At 37.9% G+C, this 23,553-nt stretch overlaps 1 protein-coding gene across 11 annotated transcripts in view; it reads left to right on the top strand.

Annotated features, from left to right (window-relative positions):
• The window catches only part of TMEM232 (transmembrane protein 232), a 409,022-nt gene that overhangs the window by 277,223 nt on the left and 108,246 nt on the right, over positions 1 to 23,553 (top strand). Inside the window, exon 14 of one of the 11 annotated variants that reach the window (XM_049871951.1) lies at positions 4,294 to 4,715. The exons of the other annotated variants lie outside the window; for them this stretch is intronic. Coding sequence (XP_049727908.1) covers positions 4,294 to 4,348 — 55 coding nt within the window. The 3' untranslated portion in view covers positions 4,349 to 4,715. Of the gene's footprint in view, positions 1 to 4,293; positions 4,716 to 23,553 lie in introns of those variants that run through there. 11 annotated transcript variants of the gene reach the window in all.

Raw genomic sequence — 23,553 nt, 5'->3', positions numbered from 1 at the left:
TACCCAATACTTTTGGTTGTAAGGACTGGGACGTACCAGTTATCCTTGGACCCCTGTCATGGGTGGTTGGGTGATTTGAGTGGAGCCACCAGTCCTTAGGCCCCTGATGCGGGTAGGTGAGGACCCTGTTTAATAGGCAAAGCGTTATGAAGTACCAGACACCCACCTCTGCACCATACAGCTGAAACAGTTGCAGTCTGCCAACAAGGGCCTGTTCTCCAGGAATAGGCCCACACAGGTTCATGCAGGGGGGAAATGTATTCAAAGTCCACAGACCGTTTATGCCTGAACAGGAACTGCTTCTGTCTGGAGCTCCCCAGGTTAGTGGAGCTGGCAAATTATCTTTTCCCCTAATTGCAAGTTGATTCCTTCTCCAAGGCTGTGGGAATGGTTCTCAGAGCTCAACAGGGCCTATCTCAGGCCCAGGGAAATCAACAGCCTCTGAAGCTGGCACCGTAAAATATACACAACTACTTTTAGCTTTTGTCATGAGTGATGTTATTCTCTGGTTCTGGAGGCTCGAGTAGGCTGTGCAGCTGGCTGCTTCTCCCTGAGGAAACGGTGGCCAAACGTGCTACCAGCCCAGTGCAGCCACTCCCAGGAATGGTGCCCGAGGGATCCTGGTGTTTCAGGTCTGGCAACTCCTCTCCACTTCTGAACCATCTCTCCCTCCCCTGCTGCTCAGTCGGTTTTCTAACTTTGCCTTTGATGTTCAGGACTCCTAACTTGTCACTTGGTTTGTTGTGTCTTTGTTGTAAGAAGGATCACCAGAAGTGTCTGGCTATTCCACCATCTTGGCCCCGCCTCACCAGTTTTTAACATATCTACCTATCTCTATATATTTACTTTCAATAATCATACAGTTTAATGAACTTAAGAAGAAAAGTAGTCTTTTATGTCTACTCATATATTTACCATTTTTGTGGTTTTTCTTTCTTTCCAGAAATTTCAAATTTGCCTCTGGTATCATTTCCCTTTTGTCTGATGATCTTCCTTTGCAGTTATTTTAGAGAAGTTCTGCTGTACATGAATTATCTAGGTTTTTATTCATCTAACAGTGTCATTGTTTTGCCTTCATTCCAGAAGATAGTTTTGTTAGGTACAAAATTCTGGATTGACAATACTTTTACTTCAGCCTTTTAAAGATAATATTTCACTGTATTCTACCTTCTATAGTTGCTGAAGAGAAATCTGCCATAATTTGAATAGCTATTTTCGTGTATGTAATGTATAATTTACCTGTAACTGTTTTCAAGATATTTTTTTTATTTCTTTACCATTGGCTGTCAGAAATTTACTTATGCTACATCTGGGTGTGGGTTTTTTTAGTTTGTTTTTGTTCTTTTTTGTTGTTGTTGTTAGTTTTTCCTGTCTATAGTTCTCTAAATGTCTTGTGTGATTTAATTCTATGACTTTTACCAAATCTGATAAGATTTTGGCCATGAGTTTTTCAGATATTTTTCTGCACTGTTTTCTTTCTTCTGTCCTTCTGGAATTCCAATGGCACAAATGTTAGACTTTTTGATATTGCCCCATATGTCCCATTTAAAAAAAAAAAAAATTGCCTTCAAGTGGGTTCTGACTCATAATGTCCCAGGGAAACCAAAATTGAATTCAAATTCGTCCTTTTTTTTTCCTTTGCTCTTCAGATTGGTTAATTTCTATTGTTCAAAAAATCTTCCAGGACACTGATTCCTTTATCACATCTATCCCACTGTTAGTCCAGCCAGTAAATTTACTATTTCAGATATTATATTTTTCAATTCTAAAGTTTCCTTTTTGTATAGTTTCTATTTCTGTGCTGAATTAGGCTGCTAACCAATAGTGGGCAATTTGAATCCACCAGTCATTCCTTGGAAACCCTATGGGGCAGTTCTACTCTGTCTTATTGGGTCACTATGAGTCGGAATTGACTCAAGAGCAATGGGATTTCTGTGCTGGGAACTTCTGTCTTTTCCTATATTTCAAGCATATTTAGCTTTATTATAGTTAATAGTAACCCATTGCTGTCAAGTCAATTCCAACTTACAGGAACCCTACAGGACAGAGTAGAGCTGTCCCATAGGGTTTCCAAGGAGCGGCTGGTGAATTTGAACTGCCGACCTTTTGATTAACAGCCATAGCTCTTCACCACTGTGCCACCAGGGCTCCTAAATAGTTAATAAGAGCTGCTTTAAAATCTTTGTATGATAATTCCAACATCTGGGTTGTCTTGGGATTGGCATCTATTGATCATTTTTTTCATTGAGAATCAATAACTTAATTTTTGGGTTTTTTATTTTTTGTTTCTTTACTGAGAAATTTTCATTGTACGTGAATATTTTGAATATTGAGTTGTGTAGGCTCTGGATCTTGTTAACAACCACTGAAGTATTTATTTTTTGTTTGTATGTCTTAGCAGGTTATCTACCCACTTAGGCTCATCCCACAAATTTTGTCTTGCATTTGGTGGGTGATGAGTTTAACCTCAGTTTAGTTTTCAAAGCCTTTGCTATCCTGCTTTGTACCTGTCCTGTGGATGCAACATTTAGAGGTTCGTGTGAGAAGTGGGTCATGTTTAAATGTTAGTTCCAGTCTCAAAGCCTTTGTTACGCTGCTTTGAGTCTGTTATGCACATATGCAGTAGAGAAATGAGCCCAGGAGTTTTCTGGACTAATACACAGAATTAAGGGACATCCTTCTCTACCTCTCTTCTCTCTGGGATTCAGCCAATCCTCTTTGGCCCAAAAGGTCTCCTTTTCCTAATCCTTACGGCCAGAAAAATATGATTTCTCTTGGTATCTTATCTGTCCCCAACACTGCTGCACAGCATGGACAAGTGCCTGTCCTTACAGGTAACCTGGAAGAAATAAAAAATAAAATAAAATCAGGATTCTCTCATACTTCCTAGACTGCCGAGACCCCTTTTACTAGTTTTTCTAGCCAGAAAGACAAAGTTTCAGTTGGTGTTTTAGCCTTTTACACCACTACCGAGTAGTTCTGCAAATGGGGCCTGTCCTCAAGTCAATGCTGTGAAGGAAACAGGGAAAAAAGTGGAAACCACCTCATAAAAGCCTTTCTCCCAAGTTTTGGCTCCCCTCCACAATCCATCAGCTTTTGTTTACTTTTAAGAACCCTTAGGTTGTTGCTTGTTATATTTTGTCCAGAATTCTAATTGTAATCAGGAGGAGAGATAGGCTGTACTGGGCTTATTCCATCTGGACTGAAACCAAATGTCTTGTTCCTATTAATTTTATAATTTTTCTCATAAATTTTTGAACATAAATTCCCTTTGGAAAAAAATGGTTATGCATTCAAAATCATATCTAATATAAATTATTTTTTTAATGATTTTCTCTTTTGTATCATTTGCAATAGTAGTGTCCTCATGAGTAGAGATAATCAAGATGCCATTATAATTGTGGTTAAAGATGGATGAGGCTCAGGAGAAGAATGAGGTGACTCACAGGCTGCATATTATTTAAAACAGATGAGAAATCTCAATAGAACTACTCAGTTCCATGTAGTCTGCTAACAATCTTCTTATGTGATTAGGGATTTTCTATCTTTATAAGCTCCTATGGGGGGAAAAATATGCTTTCTGTAAACACTAGCATGAGGTCTCAGAAGTAGTGCACAATATTCTTTACTGATAATTCAAAAAAAATTACGTCAGTCTGCCTACAGGTGCCTATGTTTTATAACATTGGCCTTTATTTCTTGGTTTATGAAATTAAAACTAAGCCTTGATTGTTAGAAAGGGAAATAGTAAAAGAAGTGAGCAGACAGACTAAGATGAATTACTCAGATGAGAAAACCAAGGCTCAGAGCAGTTCAGATGAGGAAACAGAGGCTCAGATGAGAGACTCAGATAAGGAAATTGAAACTCTGAGAGGCTATGTAATACTTAGCTAATTAGTGGTAGAGCCAGCCATCGTAAAATCCTTGCACTGGGTCACTTCTAGTTCCACACAAACTGAAGACATATCTGCCCATAAATTTGCTCTGAATGAGCACCTTAATAGTTCTATGGGTGTACAGAAGATATTTAAAGTCAGGTATCTTATTTGTAGGAGTCCTGAAAGGTTGGCAATTTGAATCCACCAGAGGTGCCTTGGGAGAAAGGCCTGGTAGTCTACTGAGAGTCTTGGTGATCACAACCATCGAAAACCCTGTGAAACACAGTTCTGTGAAATACATGGAGTTGCCATGAATCGGAATTGACTTAACAGCAACTGGTTTGTTTGTTTTTTGCTGTTGTTTATCTTGTATCTGAGGTTCTCAAAATGAGTAATTTGCTGCTCTTGGTCACAGATTATGCGGGGAAGACTCACTGTGCTGCAGGAGAATGGACCAAATGAAGTTGTAAAGTCATTTTTTACATTATTTAAGATGAACTTACTAACAAGGCAGAACAATGATCTTCACAATATCAATGAAGCCATCTCTATGTGATAGCAATGTGACCCTCGAATACAGCCAGCTCCAGTGTTTGTTGCAGTTGCTTTATGGATTAGCTATTACTTTTTGATTTTCTAGGTGCAGCACTCAAAAGCTTTATGTTAAACAACTCACACATTCAAAAGAGTGTATGTATAGCTTCATATAAGGAACCCTGGTGATGCAGTGGTTAAGTGCTTGGCTACTACCAGGAAGGTTAGCAGTTCAAAGCCACCAGCTGCTGTTCGGGAGAAAGATGTGACAGTCTGCTTCTGTAAAAGATTTACAGCCTTGGAAAGCCTATGGGGCAATTTTACTCTGTCCTGTAGGTTCGCTATGAGTTGAAATCAACTTGATGGCAACTGGTTGGTTTTTTCATACATTCATATAAAGTGCTTTCACATTGTATTTGGCACTGAACACTGCCCCTTATCACTTAGGGAGATTTACATATGATGAAAATGCAGGAGGAATTATGAACGACAGATTCACTTGGTATAAAGTCTTTAGTACTTGGCACTTTAATTTGTTCTTCCAATGGCATCTTTTGTCCTAAACTGACTCGCATAAAGAATTAAAAAAACAAGGCTGTGTATCAGCAAGTTCTCTTGTTGAAATACCTTCCTATCCCTGCCTTTTCTTTTATCTCCTCTTCTTTATATTGCTAAAAGAATCTTGGAATTTTTACAGCTGTTCCTTTTGAGATACATTTTCAGAATCTGCTCAGAGAAGATTGGATGAAATCTATTTTTGGTCCCAGTAGGAGAATCCTAATTTGCATCTCTTCGTGGGTCACCATGGCTTAAATTGATCCACACTGACCTGGTTCATTTTAAAACAATTTACGATTTTTCTGTGTGTACACAGAACAAACTACTACCTGAACTTCAGATGTTACAAAATCAATTCCAAGGAAATTTAAACAATCTAAAAGGGTTCTTCAAATAAAAAATATACTGTGTTGTACCGTTCAAAATTGAGAGGGGCGTTGAGATGAAACCAAGAAACTGGAAAAGTTTAACCAGCCAGCTAGAAAAAATTGTATCATTTGTCTTTTGTAAAAAATACATTTTGTCCCACCTAATATCTGATTATCACTTTATTTGCCATCTACAGCAATTGCTATAAAATTAATTCAAATGGCATTTTATTGTATTTCTTTTAAGTACATAGAATATTTTGGGGGTAAGGTGAGTAATTGTTATTCTATCTCAATTGTAAATATCGTGCCAGGTTGTTTCTTAAAGTCAAGATTCCATAGTCAGGTTTACTTAATAAATGAAATGTAAAAGAGCTATGTAAACTGAAAATGGGCTTATGGTGCTTCTCTCTGTTAGAACGTGCTGAGTTATTCAGCCAGAATCAACAAAAAATAATAGTTGGAACTTCTTTAGTACTTAGCACTTGCTTGTAAACAAATTTTTCTCTTAAACATAAACTATACGGAAATAATAATATTTCCTGTATTTAGAAAAAAGCTCCATACTTAGAAATATATTAGATTTCTGAGCTATAAAAAATGTGCAATAAATGCTTTTTCTAAATGCCTATAATAAATCCTGGATAAAAATGATTAATGCTATAAAGAAGGTAAAGGGCTATATGAGTCCCTAGAAAGGAAAGAAAACTTCCTGCTGGAAAAAATTAGGAAATGTTTCATTGATAGTAAGTCACTTAACCCAGACCTTAAAGAGGAAGTAGAATTTGAATGTGCAAAGATGGAAGACAGTCATTCTATGTGAAAGAAACAGTATAAAACAAAATAATTGAAACAGAAGATTAGGAGAATTCTTAAAACAGTGACTAGAAGATGAAGACACTGAATAAGAAAGACATAAAAAGGAGGTAATATATAAAGGCTGTGTCCAGATAATGGTGACACTCGAAAACCTGCCTATGACTTTGAACTTGACTTTTTAGACTCTGGGCAGCCATCAGAGGTTTAGAGTTGTTGAATATGTTGTAAAATAACAGATTTCATTTATTAAGGCAACATTAAAAATCATATTTTCAGGAGTACTTAACTTTAGTCAAATATGCCAGGTTTTGGAGATAAAAGAGAATATTACTACTCTTAAGTAGTTTTGAGTTTAAAGACAGAGACAGATGCACAAATAAAAAGTATATGAATTATATGCTAAATGCTTCTCCAACAGAGATAGATAAAAAGGGCTAAGGAAACAGGGGAGAATAATATAGAAGAGCAATGTCAGTAGAAACAGGTAAATCATGAATTATTCACTGGCAAATTACATGAGGTCCTCATGAGTCAAAATCAACTGAATGGCAACTTTTTTTTTTTGGCACAGTAAGTATTTGTTTCTTGTTCTATTACAGCCAAATATGGGTGTCTTTTTTCAGATGTCCCACTATGTAGCCATTCAGAAACACAGGCTCTTCCATTTTGTGAGTCTACCTCCCTAAAACTAAAAAAGTTTAGTAGGTCCTCCAAATTATTTTCATGGTTGAGGATAACCAAGAAGCATATATGCTTAACTATCTCAGCTCAGAAAGTTCATACTTATTCCATGGATAAGTACTAGTAGAGCTGGAAATGTGTTCTGTGTGCCCCAAGACACATCTGATTATAGGGTAGAGGTGAGTAGATCCAGGAATGCTGGAAAGCACCGATACAGTTGTATTCAGTTGCTTACAGTATCTGGCATTCACTCTGATTGTTGTTGTGGTTAGTTTCTGTCTGTTTAGCTCTGACTCATGTTGGCCTCGTGTACAATAGAAGGAAATGTTCTCTGGTCCTGTGTCATCTTCATAATCTTTGTTGCGGACGTTGCATATTTTAAGTGCCTTCCGACCTTCCAACACTATACCAGACAATATTCTGTTGTGATCCACAGGGTTTTCATTGGCTAATTTTCAAAAACAAATTGCCAGGCCTTTCTTCCTAGTCTGTCTTAGTCTGGAAGCGCCACTGAAACCGGTCCATTATAAGCGACCCTGCTAGTGTTTGAAATACTGATGGCATAGCTTCCAGCAACATCGCAACATACAAGCCACCACAGTATACCAAACTGACAGATGGGCGGTGGTCATTCTGATTAGTTAAAATGTATCTGACACTTTTTTTATTGATTGGGGCTCATCAGTCTGATTGATAGGGATGATCAACTGGGGCTTATATTTAGTTTGTAAGCATTTTGGATTATTTCCTCATTTTACGTGCACTTGTGCTAAGCCTGAAAGGGTGAGGGTGAATCCAGCGAGTTCTGCTTTAGCAAGATTATGTTGTCAATAGTGTATAAAATGACTCAAAATTGGTGAGATTTGAAGGCGGTAAGATAATTTAGGAGGTTATTTTAAAAGCACGGGTGAGAGATGGTGAAACCTGAATATAGAGATGATAGTAGAAATGAAGAAGACCAGGCAGAAAACTGAGAAGAAGAAGGAGAAGGATGGGGAGGGGGAGAGCAGAGGAAGGGGAAGGAGAAGAAAAAAAGCTTCAGGCAGCAATTTGAATGTGAAAAGCCAGAGAGTGAAAAGAATAACTAAATAAATAAAGTTAAGTCAGTAAGTAAATTAATCCAGAGATGCTGACCCCGGGAAAATTCACAAGTTAGCAGTGCTTTTAACCAAAATAAGAAAAAGGAAAGCGAAACAAGTATTAGAAGGAGCCATTAGATTCTCTGACTTCTAAAGGCAAGTGTGTGCATTGTTGTCCCGGAATCTGACATAGAGCTGAGCACACAGTAGATAGTCCACAGATATTCATTTAATTAATGATGAATGAAATAAAATTACTTCAGTTTTAGATACACTGTTTCAGTGTCACTAAGATGTTCAAGTAGAGATGTCCAGCAAGTAGTACCAAAGGTAGAGCCTGGGCAAGGAGGTAATACAGTCCTCACAGGGAAAGGTTATAAATTAAATCCACATGAAGAAAGGAAAAACAAGAAGAGAAAACTAAAACAATGTCAGTAGTTACAGGGGAAGAAAATTCAGAGAAGGAACAACCGCATATGGAGGAGAACTAGAAAAAAAAAAAGTCTCAGGAAACAAAAAAGTAATCTCAAGAAGGGTGTGGTTAGACTTACTAAATGATACCCAAAATTAAACAAGAACCCCTGTGGGGACAATATGGTGATTCCATGTGTTACAGAGTAGAACTGCTCCGTTGGGTTTTCTTCGCTATAATGTTTACAGAAGTGGTGCCTCTGGGTGGGTTCAAACCACGATGCCTCTGACCTACAGCCAGTAAGGATGTGAGGCTTGCCAAAGGTCATATGAACGAGCTCAAAAATGGATCCTTCTGAAATTGAGCTTTGAGATGTCTGTAGCCCTTGGCAACACCTTGATTTCAGCATTGTGAAAGGCCCTGAGCCAGAGTCACCCAGCTAGAGAAACTCTGAGACAATAAATGTTTGTTGTTTTAAGCTGCAAAATTCTGGGATAATTCATTAAGCAGCAACACATAACTAATATAATCACTATCCAGTCATTTCAGGAAGGAGAATGTAATTCAAGAAGCCTCGACAATCCACTCAAAGCTTCTAATTGCCTTTTCTCTTAAACATTAGTAGGGAAAAGGGCATAAGGAAAACTTTGGGAGGGATGGATGTATTCATTTTCTTGAATGTGGTGACTGTTTAATTGGTACATACCTGTCAAAACTTATCAAATTGCACATTTTAAACACATGCAGTTTATTGTGTATCAATTATACCTCAAAAAGCTATTAAAACATGAGTAGACAGAGAAAATATTGTAACAAAGACTCAAACATAATAGAGACTCAAATATGGAAAATGTAAAAGACACTCAGAGAAAATTAAAACAGTGAAGTAGGACAGAAGAAAACTTAAAAAAAAAAAACTGTAATTATTATCCCCTGATATATGAATGCAAATTTTTCATCCATGAAACAGGGAGGCTATAAAAAAAGATTGTCAAAGAAAAAGAAAGAAAGTTGTTATTGTTAGGTGTTGTCGAGTCGGTTCCCACACATAGTGACCCTATACAACACAACAGAACACCGCTGGGTCCTGCACATTCCTCACAGTTGTTTTGCTTGAGCCCATTGTTGCAGCCACGGCATCAATCCATCATGTTGAGGATCTTCCTCTTTTTCTCCGACCCTCACTTTACCAAGATGATGTCTTTCTCCAGGGACTGATCCCACCTGATAATATGTCCAAAGTATGTGAGATGTAGTCTACCCATCCATGTTTCCAAGGAGCCTTCTGGTTGTACTTCTTCCAAGACAGATTTATTCATTCTTTTGACAGTCCATGGTATATTCAATATTCTTTGCCAACACCACAATTCTAAGGTGTCAGTTCTTCTTCAGTCTTCTTTATTCATCATACAGCTTTTGCATGCATATGAGGTGATTGAAAACACCATGGTTTGTGTCAAGCACACCTTAGTCTTCAAGGTGACATCTTTGCTGTTCAGCAATTTAAAGAGGTCTTTTGCAGCAGATTTACCCAATGTAATGCATCATTTGGTTTCTTGACTGCCACTTCCACGGGTGTTGATTATGGATCCAAGTAAAACGAAATCCTTGACAACTTCAATCTTTTCTCTGTTTTTCATGATGTTGCTTATTGGACCAATTGTGAGGATTTTAGTTTTCTTTATGTTGAAGTGTAATCCGTATTGAAGGCCGTAGTCTTTGTTCTTCCTCAATAAGTGCTTCAAGCTCTCCTCACTTGCAACAAGCAAGGTTGTGTCATCTGCATATCACAGGTTATTAATGTGTCGTCTTCCAATCCTGATGCCCCCATTCTTCTTCACAGAGTCAGATTATTTGTTCAGCATAGAAATTGAACAAGTATGATGAAAGGATACAAGCCTGACACACACCTTTCCTGACTTTAAACCATGCATTATCCCTTGTTCTATTTGAACCACTGCCTCTAGATCTATGTACAGGTTCCTCATGAGCACAATTAAATATTCTAGAATTCCCATTCTTCACAATGTTATCCGTAATTTGTTACAATCCACACAGTCGAATGCCTTTGCATAGTCAAATAAAACACAGCTAAACATCTTTTGGTATTCTCTGCTTTCAGCCAGGATCCATCTGACATCAGTAATGATATCCCTTTATCCAGGTCCTCTGCTGAATCGGACTTGAATGCCTGTCGATACACTGGTGCGGCCACTTTTGGATGATCTTCCCCAAAATTTTACTTGCACGTGATATTAATGATATTGTTCGATAATTTCCTCATTCTGTGGGATCACCTCTCTTGGGAATAGGCATAAATACAGATCTCTTCCAGTTGGTTGACCAGGTAGCTGTCTTCCAAATTCCTTGGTATAGACAAGTGAGCACTTTCAGTGTTGCATCCGTTTGTTGAAACATCTCCGTTGGTATTCTGTCAATTCCTGGAACCTTCTTTTTTGCCAGTGCCTTCAGTGAAGCTTGAACTTCTTCCTTCAGTACCATTGGTTCCTGATCATATGCCACCTCCTGAAATGGTTGAATGTCGACCAATTCTTTTTGGTATAGTGACTCTGTGTATTCCTTCAGTCTCCTTTTAATGCTCCCTGTGTCGTTTAATATTTTCCCCCTAAAATCCTTCAGTTTTGCAACTTGAGGCTTGAATTTTCTTCTTCAGTTCTGTCAGCTTCAGAAATACCGAACATGTTCTTCCCTTCTGGTTTTCTACCTCCAGGTATTTGCACATGTTGTTATAATACTTTACTTTGTCTTCTCAAGCTGCCCTTTGAAATATTCTATTCAACTGTTCTACTTCATCATTTCTTCCTTTGGTTTTAGCTACTCAATGTTCAAGAGCAAGTTTCAGTCTCTTCTGACATCCATTTTGGGTCTTTTCTTTCTTTCTTGTCTTTAATGACTTGTTGCTTTCTTCATGTATGATGTCCTTGATGTCATTCCACAACTCATCCTATCTTTGGTCATTAGTGTTCAGTGCGTCAAATCTATTCTTGGGATGGTCTCTAAATTCAGGTGGGATATGCTCAAGGTCATACTTTGGTTCTTGTGGACTAGTTCTAATTTTCTTCAGTTTCAACTTGAACTTGTATATGAGTAATTCATGGTCTGTTCCACAGTCGGCCCCTGGCCTTGTTCTGACTGATGATATTGAGCTTTTCCTTCATTTCTTTCCACAGATGTAGTTGATTTGATTCCTGTGTATTCCATTTGCCGAGGTTCACATGTATAGTCTCCATTTATGTTGGTGAAAAAGTATTTGCAATGAAGAAGTCACTGGTCTTGCAAAATTCTATCATGTGATCTCTGGCATTGTTTCTTATCTCCAAGGCCATATTTTCGAACTACCGATTCTTTTTCTTTGTGTCCAACATTCACATTCCAGTCACCAATAATTATCAGTGCATCCTGACTGCATATTTGAACAATTTCAGACTGTAGAGTTGGTAAAAATCTTCAATTCCTTCATCTTTGACCTTAGTGGTTGGTGCATAAATTTGAATAATAATCATATTAACTTGTCTTCCTTGGAGGTATATGAATATTCTCTTATCACTGACAGTGTTGTACTTAGGGATAAATCTTGAAATGTTCTTTTTGATGATGAATGCAACACTGTTCCTCTTCAATTCGTCATTCTTGGCATAGTTGACCATATGATTGTCCAATTCAAAATGGCCAATACCAGTCTATTTCTGCTTGCTGAGAGTGAAAAGGACTTGAAGCACTTACTAATGAAGATCAAAGACCACAGCCTTCAGTATGGATTACACCTCAACACAAAGAAAACAAAAATCCTCACAACTGGACCAATGAGCAACATCATGATAAACGGAGAAAAGATTGGAGTTGTCAAGGATTTCATTTTACTTGGATCCACAGCCAACAGCCATGGAAGCAGCAGTCAAGAAATCAAGAGATGCATTGCATTGGGTAAATCTGCTGCAAAGGACCTCTTTAAAATGTTGAAGAGCAAAAATGTCACCTTGAAGACTAAGGTGTGCCTGACCCAAGCCATGGTATTTTCAATCGCATCATATGCATGTGAAAGCTGGACAATGAATAAGAAAGACCAAAGAACTGATACCTTTGAGTTGTGGTGTTGGTGAAGAATATTGAATATACCATGGACTGCCAAAAGAACAAACAAATCTGTCTTGGAAGAAGTACAACCAGAATGCTCCTTAGAAGCAAGGATGGTGAGTCTTATATGCTTTGGACATGTTGTCAGGAGGGATCAGTCCCTGGAGAAGGACATCATGCTTGGCAAAGTACAGGGTCAGTGGAAAAGAGGAAGATCCTCAAGGAGGTGGATTGACACAGTGACTGCAACAATGAGCTCAAGCATAACAACGGTTATAAGGATGGTTCAGGACCAGGCAGTGTTTCGTTCTGTTGTGCATAGGGTCGCTATGAGTCGGAACCGACTCAACGGCACCTAACAACAACAACAACAACAGTACATTTCAGCTCACTAATACCTACGATATTGATGTTTATACATTCCATTTCATTTTGACTATTTCCAATTTTCTTAAATTCATATTTCATACATTCCACATTCCTATTATTAATGGATGTTTGCAGCTGTTTCTTCTCATTTTGAGTCATGCCGCATCAGTAAACGAAGGCCCGGAAAGCTCGACTCTATCCACATCAATAAGGTAGACTCTACTTTAAGGAGGAAGCTCTTCCGCAGTTGTATTTTGAGTGCCTTCCAACCTGAGGGGCTAATGTTCTGGCACTATACCAGACTGTGTTCTGCTGCTATTCGTAATGTTTTCATTGGCTAATTCTTTTCAGAAGTAGACCGCTGGGCCCTTCTTCCTAGGCCATCTTACTCTGGAAGCTCAGCTGAAACCTATCTGCCATGGGTGACCCTGCTAGTATTTGAATACTGGTGACATAGCTTCCAGCATCACCGCAACAAAAAAGCCCCCACATTATGACAAACTGACAGACATGTGGGTGAAGAAAGAGTTCTTATAAATTAAAAACATAATAGTGGAAATTAAAAATTTAAGAGTTTTGGAAAATAAAGTTGATTAAATCTTCCAGTAAGTAGACTGAAAACAAAGAGAAAAAAAAGGTGAATAAAAATATAAGAAAATTAGAGGTATACTTCCAGAGGTCTAACTTTAGAATAAAGAGAATTCCAGAGAAAGAATAAAGAAGACAAAGGGAAGTTATTTATCAATGCACTTTTTTTTTTTAATTTGAAGAACTAAGTACAAATTTAAAAATATAAAGGACCAAAATAGTGTCTAAAATATGAGTTAAAAAGACCAACTATAAGCCACTTTGTATTAGTTGTCTATTGCTGTGTGACAGATCACCCCAAAACATAGCAAATTAGAACAACATACGTTTATCATCTCACAATTTTGCTGTGTCAGGAATCCAGACATGGCTTAGCTGGGTTCACTGTTTCAGGTTCTCTCAAAAGGCTGAAATCAAGGTGTTGACCAGGACCACGGTCTCATCTGAAGGCTCAACTGGGGAAGAATCTGCTTCCAAGCCCATTCAGTAGTTTTTGACAGGACCTAGTTCCTTATGGGCTGTTAGACTGAGAACCTCAGCACCTTTCTGGCTCTTGGCCATATAGCGCCCTCAGCTCCTTGCTTTGAGGGCCTTTCCACCTGCTTTATCAAATCATGCAAATTGAGAAGCTAATAGTGTTTACTAGGAAAACAGAAGTTGTACTCTTTTGTAACCTAATCACTGGAGTGCCATCCCATCACTTTTTTAGTATTCTACTGATTAGAAGCAAGTCATTAGGCGAGCCCACATGCAAGGAGAGGGAATTGCTCAAGGGTATAAGTACTAGAAACTGGGGATGATTGGGGGCCATCTTACAAATCTGTCTACCATATACTTCACTGTGAAAATGTGAAAATTAGAAAATTAAGGAAAAGGGAGCTTTAAAACTTCCTGTGACAGAAACCATAGGCAATCATAAAACTTCATGTTTCCCTTACATTTTCCAGACTTCCTTATTAAGTTAGAGTTGTGGTTTTTAATCAGGGTTGATTTTGTCTTGAAGGGACCTTTGGCAATGTTTAGAGACATTTTTGGTTTGACAGGATGTGAGGGCGCTAGTGGCACGTAATGTTCAGAGGTTAGAAATGCTGCCAAGTACCCTACACCGCACAAGACAGGTTCTAAACAAAGAATTATCTAGCCCAAAATGTTGAGAAACAGTCAGTTAGAATCATGTATTTTTTTGCCAATGTACTAAAAGTAGAAGTGAAATGACACATCTATGCAAAAGGAATTGAGAGCCAGTGTACCTTCTCCATGTCTTTTTTCCTCTGAGAGCAACACGATGAGCTGGCAGCATCATAAGATGGAAAGAGTCATCAGACGGAAGAAAGTTCCTGTTAACCTGTAGCAGACTTTATGTGACAAAGAAATAAACATTTATTTTTTTAACCCATTGAGATTTCATCATTTGCCTTTTGAGAAAATTGGCATTATGTACCTTGAATAATACAGCTCCAGGGAGAACAAGCAGATCACTACAAATGTCTGGGGATCAAAATGGCACTGGACTGCTCAAAAGCAGCACCAGAAGCCAGAAGACAGTGAAGCAATTGCCTCAATACCTCGAGGGACAATAGTATCCACTTCAGAATTATAAATATCCCTTGTTATTAAAATATATTCTGTGCAAAATTTGGGGAAGTAGATAGTGAGATTTCACATAAAAATTCATCTGAATCTATTCTGCTTTTTAACTTATCAAGATTTCAGACAATGAGTGATACTTGAATATATTCCCACCCCAATCTATCGAATATGAGGGTAAAATAAAGACATCTTCAACTATACTAAGTTTCAAAATATTTACCTTCTATTTGCTATGTCTTATGAAGCTTCTTAAGACTGTGCTTCCTCAAAATAGGGAATAAATGAAGGAAAAGGAACAGACAGAATACAGAAACACAGTGGGTCCAGTACAGAAAAGAGTATTCTAGGATGATAGGGATTCAGCAGGCCTAGACAGCTATCAGTTCCAATTGGTGTGGGAAGACACTTAAACTCAGCGTTTTCAAAACTGAAATTATCACTTGTTCTGCACCCAAGCTGTGTCCCTCAAACGTATTTTGATGGATCTACTCACTTGTGTCATATGTACTATTATTCTCACTATTACTATGCCAACTCCCATTCCTGATTCAAGATTTGTTTCAGATGTTTTCCCTAGCCACACTTCCACTTGGGGGCACATTATGTTTTCCCCTGCTTTGGGAAACCATAAGTTTCTATAACTACAAGATACCCTAAAAAAAAAAATCCTTTTTTCATGCCCATTGGCATTTTTCAGTCAATCACATCACAGCCCTGTTGTGATAACCACATGGATTGGGGTCTGAAATGGGATTGATGAAAATATTCCAGACTCTAATAGCTAAATTGATTTAGGGGCTGGTGAATCAAATTGCCGGAGTCCTTGGGTGGTGTAAATGGTTAATGTGATCAGCTACTAAACAAAAGGTTGGAGGTTTGAGTCTGTCAAAAGGTGCCTTGGAAGAAAGGCCTGGATATCTACTTCTGAGAAAGCAGCCATTGAAAGCCCCACAATGGAGGCACTTATACTCTGATACACATAGGGTTGCTATAAGTCAGAATCAACTTGACAGCAACTGGTTAGGGAAAAAAAAAAGATAAACTGCAGAGGAAGATAAATTGTCAATGCTAGGGTGGCCACAGGACAATTTTTGGCCCAACACTGCCAAAGTTTTGTGTCTGAGAATTTAGGAAGAATTGTTTCAGTGGAGCATGTCCGTTGGATATTTTGACTCAGTGATTGAAAAGTTAAACTTTAAAAACTCTCGATTTTGAGTTCCTTAGTTGATTCTGCAGGCTTTGGCCAACGTTAAAGTGACACCAGAAGCTTCCCGGCAGTAACCGTGTATGGAAGCTACGAAATCAATAGTCTGGCTGGCAAAGAAAAGTAAGACTGAAACTGTAGGTGCTGATGTCTGAGACAGGGCCCCCTGGGGTGGGATCACTGGGGGTGGCAGAAGCCCAAGGACCCTGGAGCCTCCCCTGGACTGGCAGTTCTTCATGCCAGACAGACATGGGACCATATCCAGGCTGTAGGTGTGGGAGCGGTGAGAGTAGAGCAATCCTTTAACTCACTGAGGGTACTGTCACCATAGATGTTTTAAAGTACCGAAAAAAAAAAAAAAATTTGCCATTGAGCCAATTCTGACTCAAGGTGATTGGCTGCTAATTGACAGGTTCTTGATTGGAACCCACCAGTCCTCAGCGGGAGAAAGATGTGACAGTCTGCTAGTGTAAAGATGACAGCCTTGGAAACCCTATGGGGCAGTTCTACTCTGTCCTAGAGGGTCATTATGAGTTGGACCCTGTTTTAAAATACAGGAGCTGCAAAATATGGGCAATTAAATAGGCACTAAATATTTTTAATGTGGGAACAGGTAATGGTAATAACAATTGTGTTGAGAATAAACTCTTTTAAAAAGTAGCTGTTTTTTTATCCTTGAATAACTTTCTTGTAAATATATGTGCTTTAAATGTTCTCGCTTTAGGCAGCTCTAATCTTGATGCTCTGTGACTTGGGCAAGCTAATTAGAGTCAAAAGAAAAAATGTGTTCAAAGGACACTCAGACATGACTTACTGTTTGTATGGTCATACCTCCCAAATGGAAAATCAAAAGTATTTAATTAATATAAGATTCTTCCATTCATGAAAGTGCTCGGAAAATAATTTACTTCCTAACCTCTGGCTTAAAGATGCCTGAAGAGTTATTATCTGACCAGATAGGATTGTGAGTGTGAATGTTATGGTTAAGCACATCTCTAAGGATTTGAAAACGTTAAGTTTGTAAGATGATCCATTGTTCCTAAGACTACTGAACTGAACCAGAATTGATAATGCTACTGAAATATTTATGGACATTTCTATTTAAGATATAATTTTGCTAAGGGTAAACTTACTTTCCTGGACTGAGTTGTAGGTAGAGGGAATAGTGACATGACTAGGAACTTTCAGAGATTTGGGATAGTTCTGATACGCTTTAATTCTGACTTCAGGTCTTGGTTTTTACAAGTAGTGTTTTGGGAAAACAAACATATGGTGGGTGAAGTGTTGTTTTCCTGTTCTCTTACAACCCTAGTAGTAAAACATAGAAAATACTGTAGAAAGTTAAAGATTGTTATAAAAGATATTGAGGCTTTAAATGGACATCAAGGGGAAAAAGCATTACAATTTGTTAGTGAAATATCAGATATTCTGCCCTGGATCCGTAAGAGTGGAGTGGCAATCCAGGTGGCCCCTCAGTAAGACTTCTGCAGATGGAGTAGAATGAGCCCTTAGAGCCACAAGCAGGCTGTGCCTCTCTGTGTCTCTGGGTAGGCACAGCCCAAACCTGGTCAAACTGAAGAAGGCAATCACAGGAATGTGATGTAGTATCAGATAGATATTGAGAAACAGGGGTGACTCCCTCATAGTTTCTAAGGGAAGTAATATGCTACTCTACAACAGTATCAAATACAGATCCTTAATGACTTTTGAGAGGTTTAATTAATATAATACTGAGGTTTCTATTTATTCAAAGGCTTTGTTTTTGTTTTTTTAATTACAGTCTAACACAAAATTTTTGATAGGAAGTCATGGTCATAGTGTTAACAAAGTGACCTTCTGAACGTTTACTCTGTTGGAACCAAAGGACAAAAACAGAAACTTCTAAATATTGCTGCTATTTGAACACATAATTTGGTTGATAATCATTAGTATTGTACCATAAAGCTAACAAAAAGAGGGAAAAATTTAAGTAATAAGCTCTTAGAGAAAGGTAAAAAGAAACACATTGATAAAAAATAGAATGAACCCATGATCTTTTGATTAATGGTGATTTTTCTTAATTTGGCAGAGTGATTTAAGTGGCCTTTGTGGTATCATTCTATGTAACTTCAGCAGTTTTGTGGAAAAATCTAGTATATACCACCCTGTATCCTAGATTCAGACTTCAAATGACTTTCTCTTCTAAAAGGAATCAGGACAGTGTGTATGCTGTGTTTAGAGAAGGAAGAATAGGATATCTTAGTGCCATCACAAAATAAAGCTTTATCAGAAGAAACTGCAGAGGAACTGAGGAACATAAGAGTGACCTCTAGTAGATAAATAATGAAAATTTGAGCTTCTAAGGAAGCAAAATTTATATAATTCATTGGAACCAGTTGAGTTTGAAAAAGGTCATAAACCCATGATCAACCTCAAAAAAGAAAATAAAGTATGCTAGAGAAAAACCACACCAACCAGTTAGTGCTCAGTTTCTCTCAAAAGAATGGGATAAGGGGTAAAGTCATTCAGTTTTAAACAATGATGAAGTAATGTGATTGTTTAATTGATACAGTATCTTCCCATCATTGGATAATTCCAGTGGTTATTATATTCGGCCTGAATTAAAATCAGTATTTCGCCTATTGAGTTAATGCTTCAACACTGAGTCTTAGGTCACAGTGTGAGATGCAGTATTAAAGAGGTCTGAAACCCAGTTGTGCCAGGTGCTCTTGGAAATATGTCATTCCTGATAGGATGGTCACTCTATAACTGTAAATCTTCAGGAGAACTTTGTGTCTTGAATAATCATACCTCTATATGAGGAACTATGTTATTCCCTGTTTTTTGTAGATATCTCTATATGTTTCCCATCTTGATATATTAAACTGAACATGTCTAAGGTTCCCTTTTCATCAATTCTGTCATCATCCTATTGGGGCAACCATGCATAACCAATCCAGAAAGTTCTCTCTTACCCACCTTCAGACTAAATTAAATGGCCCCACCAATCAATCTACCTTTGACTACATAGCACCCACTATTACCTATTTTAGAGCAGTTTTTCCATTGTACTGTAGTTGTTTGTTTATGTCTCCTTCCCATGTGAACTTTGAATTCCTTGATGACAGTATCTAGGTCTTTGTTTTTCTTTTTTTCCCACTTCTTATAATAACATACCCTCTATCAACAAATGTTGGAATAAATGAGTGAACAAATGAGTTGCCTACTCCTCTCTTAAATGTATAATAGGGTCCAGCCATCTCAGTTTCTGTGCTTTTCCCCAAATGGATCCCCTGTTCCTTCTTCTGAATTTTTGCTTCTACCTTGCCATCTTTCTGGAAAAATCTGTATCCACTTCCCATTTTACTCCAAACATCAAAATTCTACACGTAATTTAAGTTTCATCTAAATTGTTTTCTCCTCCATTCCTTTTTCCCTTACTTGGGGGAGGGGAGAACATCGCCTTCCAGTCAATTCAACTTGTAGTGATCCTCCTATAAGACAGAGTAGAACTACCCCATAGGGTTTCCAAGGAGCAACTGGTGGATTCGAACTGCTGACCATTTGGTTAGCAGCCAAACTCTTAACCACTGCATGGGGCTCCCTTACCTGACAGTACCAGCTAAAAGTCAGGCTTCTTCTTCTGAATGATTTTAATTATGATGATAAAGATAATGTAGCTAGAACTTGTTTAAAGTTTGCTCTATCAAGCATGCTGAATGTCTTTTCCCTTTTTAATCCCTGTAAAAACATTGCAAGATAGGGACTATTATTTTTTCTGTATTAAAAATGCAGAAACTGAGGAACAGAGGGATAAAATAATACTTAGTGCCAGAGCCAAAATTTGTTCCAAGATCTGCCTGACTACAGAGTTCATGTGCTTAATCATTTTACCATATTTTTCTGTTTATATGTCATGCTTCATGTTGTATTATAGTTATGTCTTTTTTATATAATACAAATTATTAAGCTGAAGCAACTAGAAGTCAACCATATCCATTTAATTTTTTCTGATTTTAAAGGTCTTTTAACATTATTAATGTTGGTAAGCATTTTTATACTTAAACTCTTATTATTCAAGAAGAAATTTAAGGTAATTTGCCTGAATTCTTTTAACCTTTAAATCATTTTAGAGATTTTTTTCTTATTTGTCTTTTCACAGCCTTTAGCACAATTCTTTGAATATCATAAGCTCCAACATTTTCTTGAGTGAATATGGTTAACCCAGATATCTGCCCTTGGATGTCCCCAAATCTCCCAGAATTCTAAGGTCATATTTTCCTTTAACATTTTAACAGAATAGCAGAATAGAGCCACTATTCTACATGCCGTGGGAAGCCCAGTGCTCTTCTTCCCTACAATATTTCTGAATATTATGGATTGCAGGAGGGCTTCATATATTTTTCACTTGAGTTGTTTTCCTTCAAACTCCTGCTGTCAACTCCACTGTGCAACTTGCCTCCTGGGACTGCCATCCTCTTGATATACTGGATGCTGCTCTACCAGCACAGGAGTGGTTTACTGTAGACCTTTGTTGACTAGGATTATAAAAAGAATTAAAGCAAACCGTAACTTTCATTTATTCACTCAGTCATTCACCAAATACACATTCATTGAGTGTTATGGACCTGTGTTGGGCACTTAGGAGACAATCATAAACAAATAAAATCTCCACACTCAGGTAGCTCATACTCTAGTAAGGAAGACATAAAACTCATGCAGGGGTAAATGTAAGTGTAAAATTAGAACTGAGGTAAATGTCATAAAGTAAAGCCCATGGTGAATGAAGAGCTATGATGGTGGGCTTGAACAAAGAGCTAAAGGATTAATGAGTCCTGCAGCAGGGACAGAGGGATAGGGGAGGGCATTAGAGAAAGTGAGGACAATACATGCAAAACAAGCCATAGTGGAACAGACAAGGTACATTACATTTCAAGAAGTGTAAGAAAGCCTGTGTGTTAGTAATGCAGATACCTAGGCAAAGAATGGAAAGAAATAATAACACATATTAACAAATGTGATCTTTATTCTAAAGTAATGAGAAGTAATTCAAATACCAGCAAGGTCACCCATGGTGACAGGTTTTACCTGAGCTTCCAGACTAAGACAGACTAGGAAGAAGGACCTAGTCTGCTTCCAAAAGGAATTAGTTAGTGAAAACCTTAAGAATTGCAGCTGAATAGTCATTTGCTGACGCGGCACAACTCAAAATGAGAAGAAACAGCTGCAAACATCCATTAAAAATCAGAATGTTGATTGCACAAAGTATGAATCTAGACAAACTGGAAATTATCAAAAATGAAATGGAAGGCAGAAGCATCAATATCCTAGGCATTAGAGAGCTGAAATGGACTGATATTGGCCATTTTGAATGGGAAAATCATATGGTCTACTATGCCGGGAATGACCACTTGAAGAGGAATGGTGTTACATTCATCATCAAAAAGAACATTTCAAGATCTATTCTGAAATACAATGCTCTCGGTGATAGAATAATATGATACACCTACAAGGAAGACCAGTTAATACAATTATTATTCAAATTTATGCACCAATCACTAAGGCAAAAGATGAAGAAATTCAAGATTTTTACCAACTTCTGCAGTCTAAAATTGATCAAACGTGCAACCAGGATGCATTGATAATTACTGGTGATTGGGATGTGAAAGTAGTAAAGAAAAAAGAAAGATCAGTAGTTGGAAAATATGGCCTTGGTGATAGAAATGATGCCAGAGACCGCATGATAGAATTTTGGAAGACCAATGACTTCTTCATTGCAAATACCTTTTTTACCAACATAAACGATGACTACACACTTGGACCTCACCAGGTGGATTACACAGGAATAAAATCGACTACATCTGTGGCAAGAGACACTGGAAAAGCTCGATATCATCAGTCAGAACAAGGCCAGCACCCAACTGCAGAACAGACCATCAACTGCTCATGTGCAAGTTCAAGTTGAAGATAAAGAAAATTAGAACAAGTTCATGAGAACCAAAGTATGAATTTGAGTATATCCCACCTGAATTTAGAAACCTGCTCAAGAATAGATTTGACCCGTTGAACACTAATAACCCGAGACCAGATGAGTTGTGGAATGACATCGAGGACATCATACCTGAAGAAAGCAAGAGATTGTTAAGAAGACAGGAAAGAAAGAAAAGACCAAAATGGATGTCAGAAGAGACTCTGACATTTGTTCTTGAACACTGAGTAAAAAAAGCTAAAGTAAATGGAAGAAATGATGAATAAAAGATTTCAAAGGGCAGCTTGAGAAGACAAAGTAAAGTATTATAATGACATGTACAAAGACCTGGAGTTAGAAAACCAAAAGGGAAGGGCACCCTTGGTATTTCTCAAGCTGAAAGAACTGAAGAAAAAATTCAAGGCTTGAGTTGCAATATTGAAGGATTCCACAGGGAAATATTAAATGACACAGGAAGCATGAAAAGAAGATGGGATACACAGATTCACTGTACCAAAAAGAATTGGTTGACATTCATCCATTTCAAGAGGTAGCATATGATCAGGAACTGATAGTACTGAAGGAAGAGATCCAAGGTGCACTGAAGACATTGGCAAAAAACAAGGTTCCAGGAATTAACAGAATACCAATTGAGGTGTTTCAACAAACAGATGCAGAGCTAGAAGTGCTTACTCACCTATGCTAAGAAATTTGGAAGGCGTCTACCTGGCCAACTGAGTGGAAGAGATACATATTTATGCCTATTCCAAAGAAAGGTGATCCAACAGAACGCAGAAATTATCCAACAATATCATTAATATCACTAAAAAAAAAAACTATTAATATCACAGGCAAGTAAAATTTTGCTGAAGATCATTAAAAGCCACTGTAACAGTATATCGATAGGGCACTGCCAGAAATTCAACCCAAATTCAGAAGAGGACGTGGAACCAGGGATATCATTGTTGATGCCAGATGGATCCTGGCTGAAAGCAGAGAATACCAGAAAGATGTTTACCTGTGTTTTATTGACTATGCGGAGGCATTCAACTGTGAGGATTATAACAAATTATGGATAACATTGTGAAGAATGGGAATTCTAGAATGCTTAATTGTGCTCATGAGGAACCTGTACATAGATCAAGAGGCAGTAGCTCGAACAAACAAGGGAATACTGCATGGTTTAAAAACAGGAAAGGTGTGCGTCAGGGTTGTATCCTTTCACCATACCTATTCAATCTGTATGCTGAGCAAATAATCTGAGAAACTGGACTCTAAGAAGAAAAATGAGGCATCAGGACTGGAGGAAGACTCATTAACGACCTGCTTTATGCAGATAACAAAACCTTGCTTACTGAAAGTGAAGACAGCTTGAAGCACTTACTGATGCAGATCAAAGACTACAGCCTTCAGCGTGGATTACACCTCAAC

This window comes from Elephas maximus, chromosome 2 (genome assembly GCF_024166365.1).
Source record: "Elephas maximus indicus isolate mEleMax1 chromosome 2, mEleMax1 primary haplotype, whole genome shotgun sequence".
Classification (NCBI taxonomy): domain Eukaryota; kingdom Metazoa; phylum Chordata; class Mammalia; order Proboscidea; family Elephantidae; genus Elephas; species Elephas maximus.
This window is presented reverse-complemented; position numbering and strand designations above follow the sequence as displayed.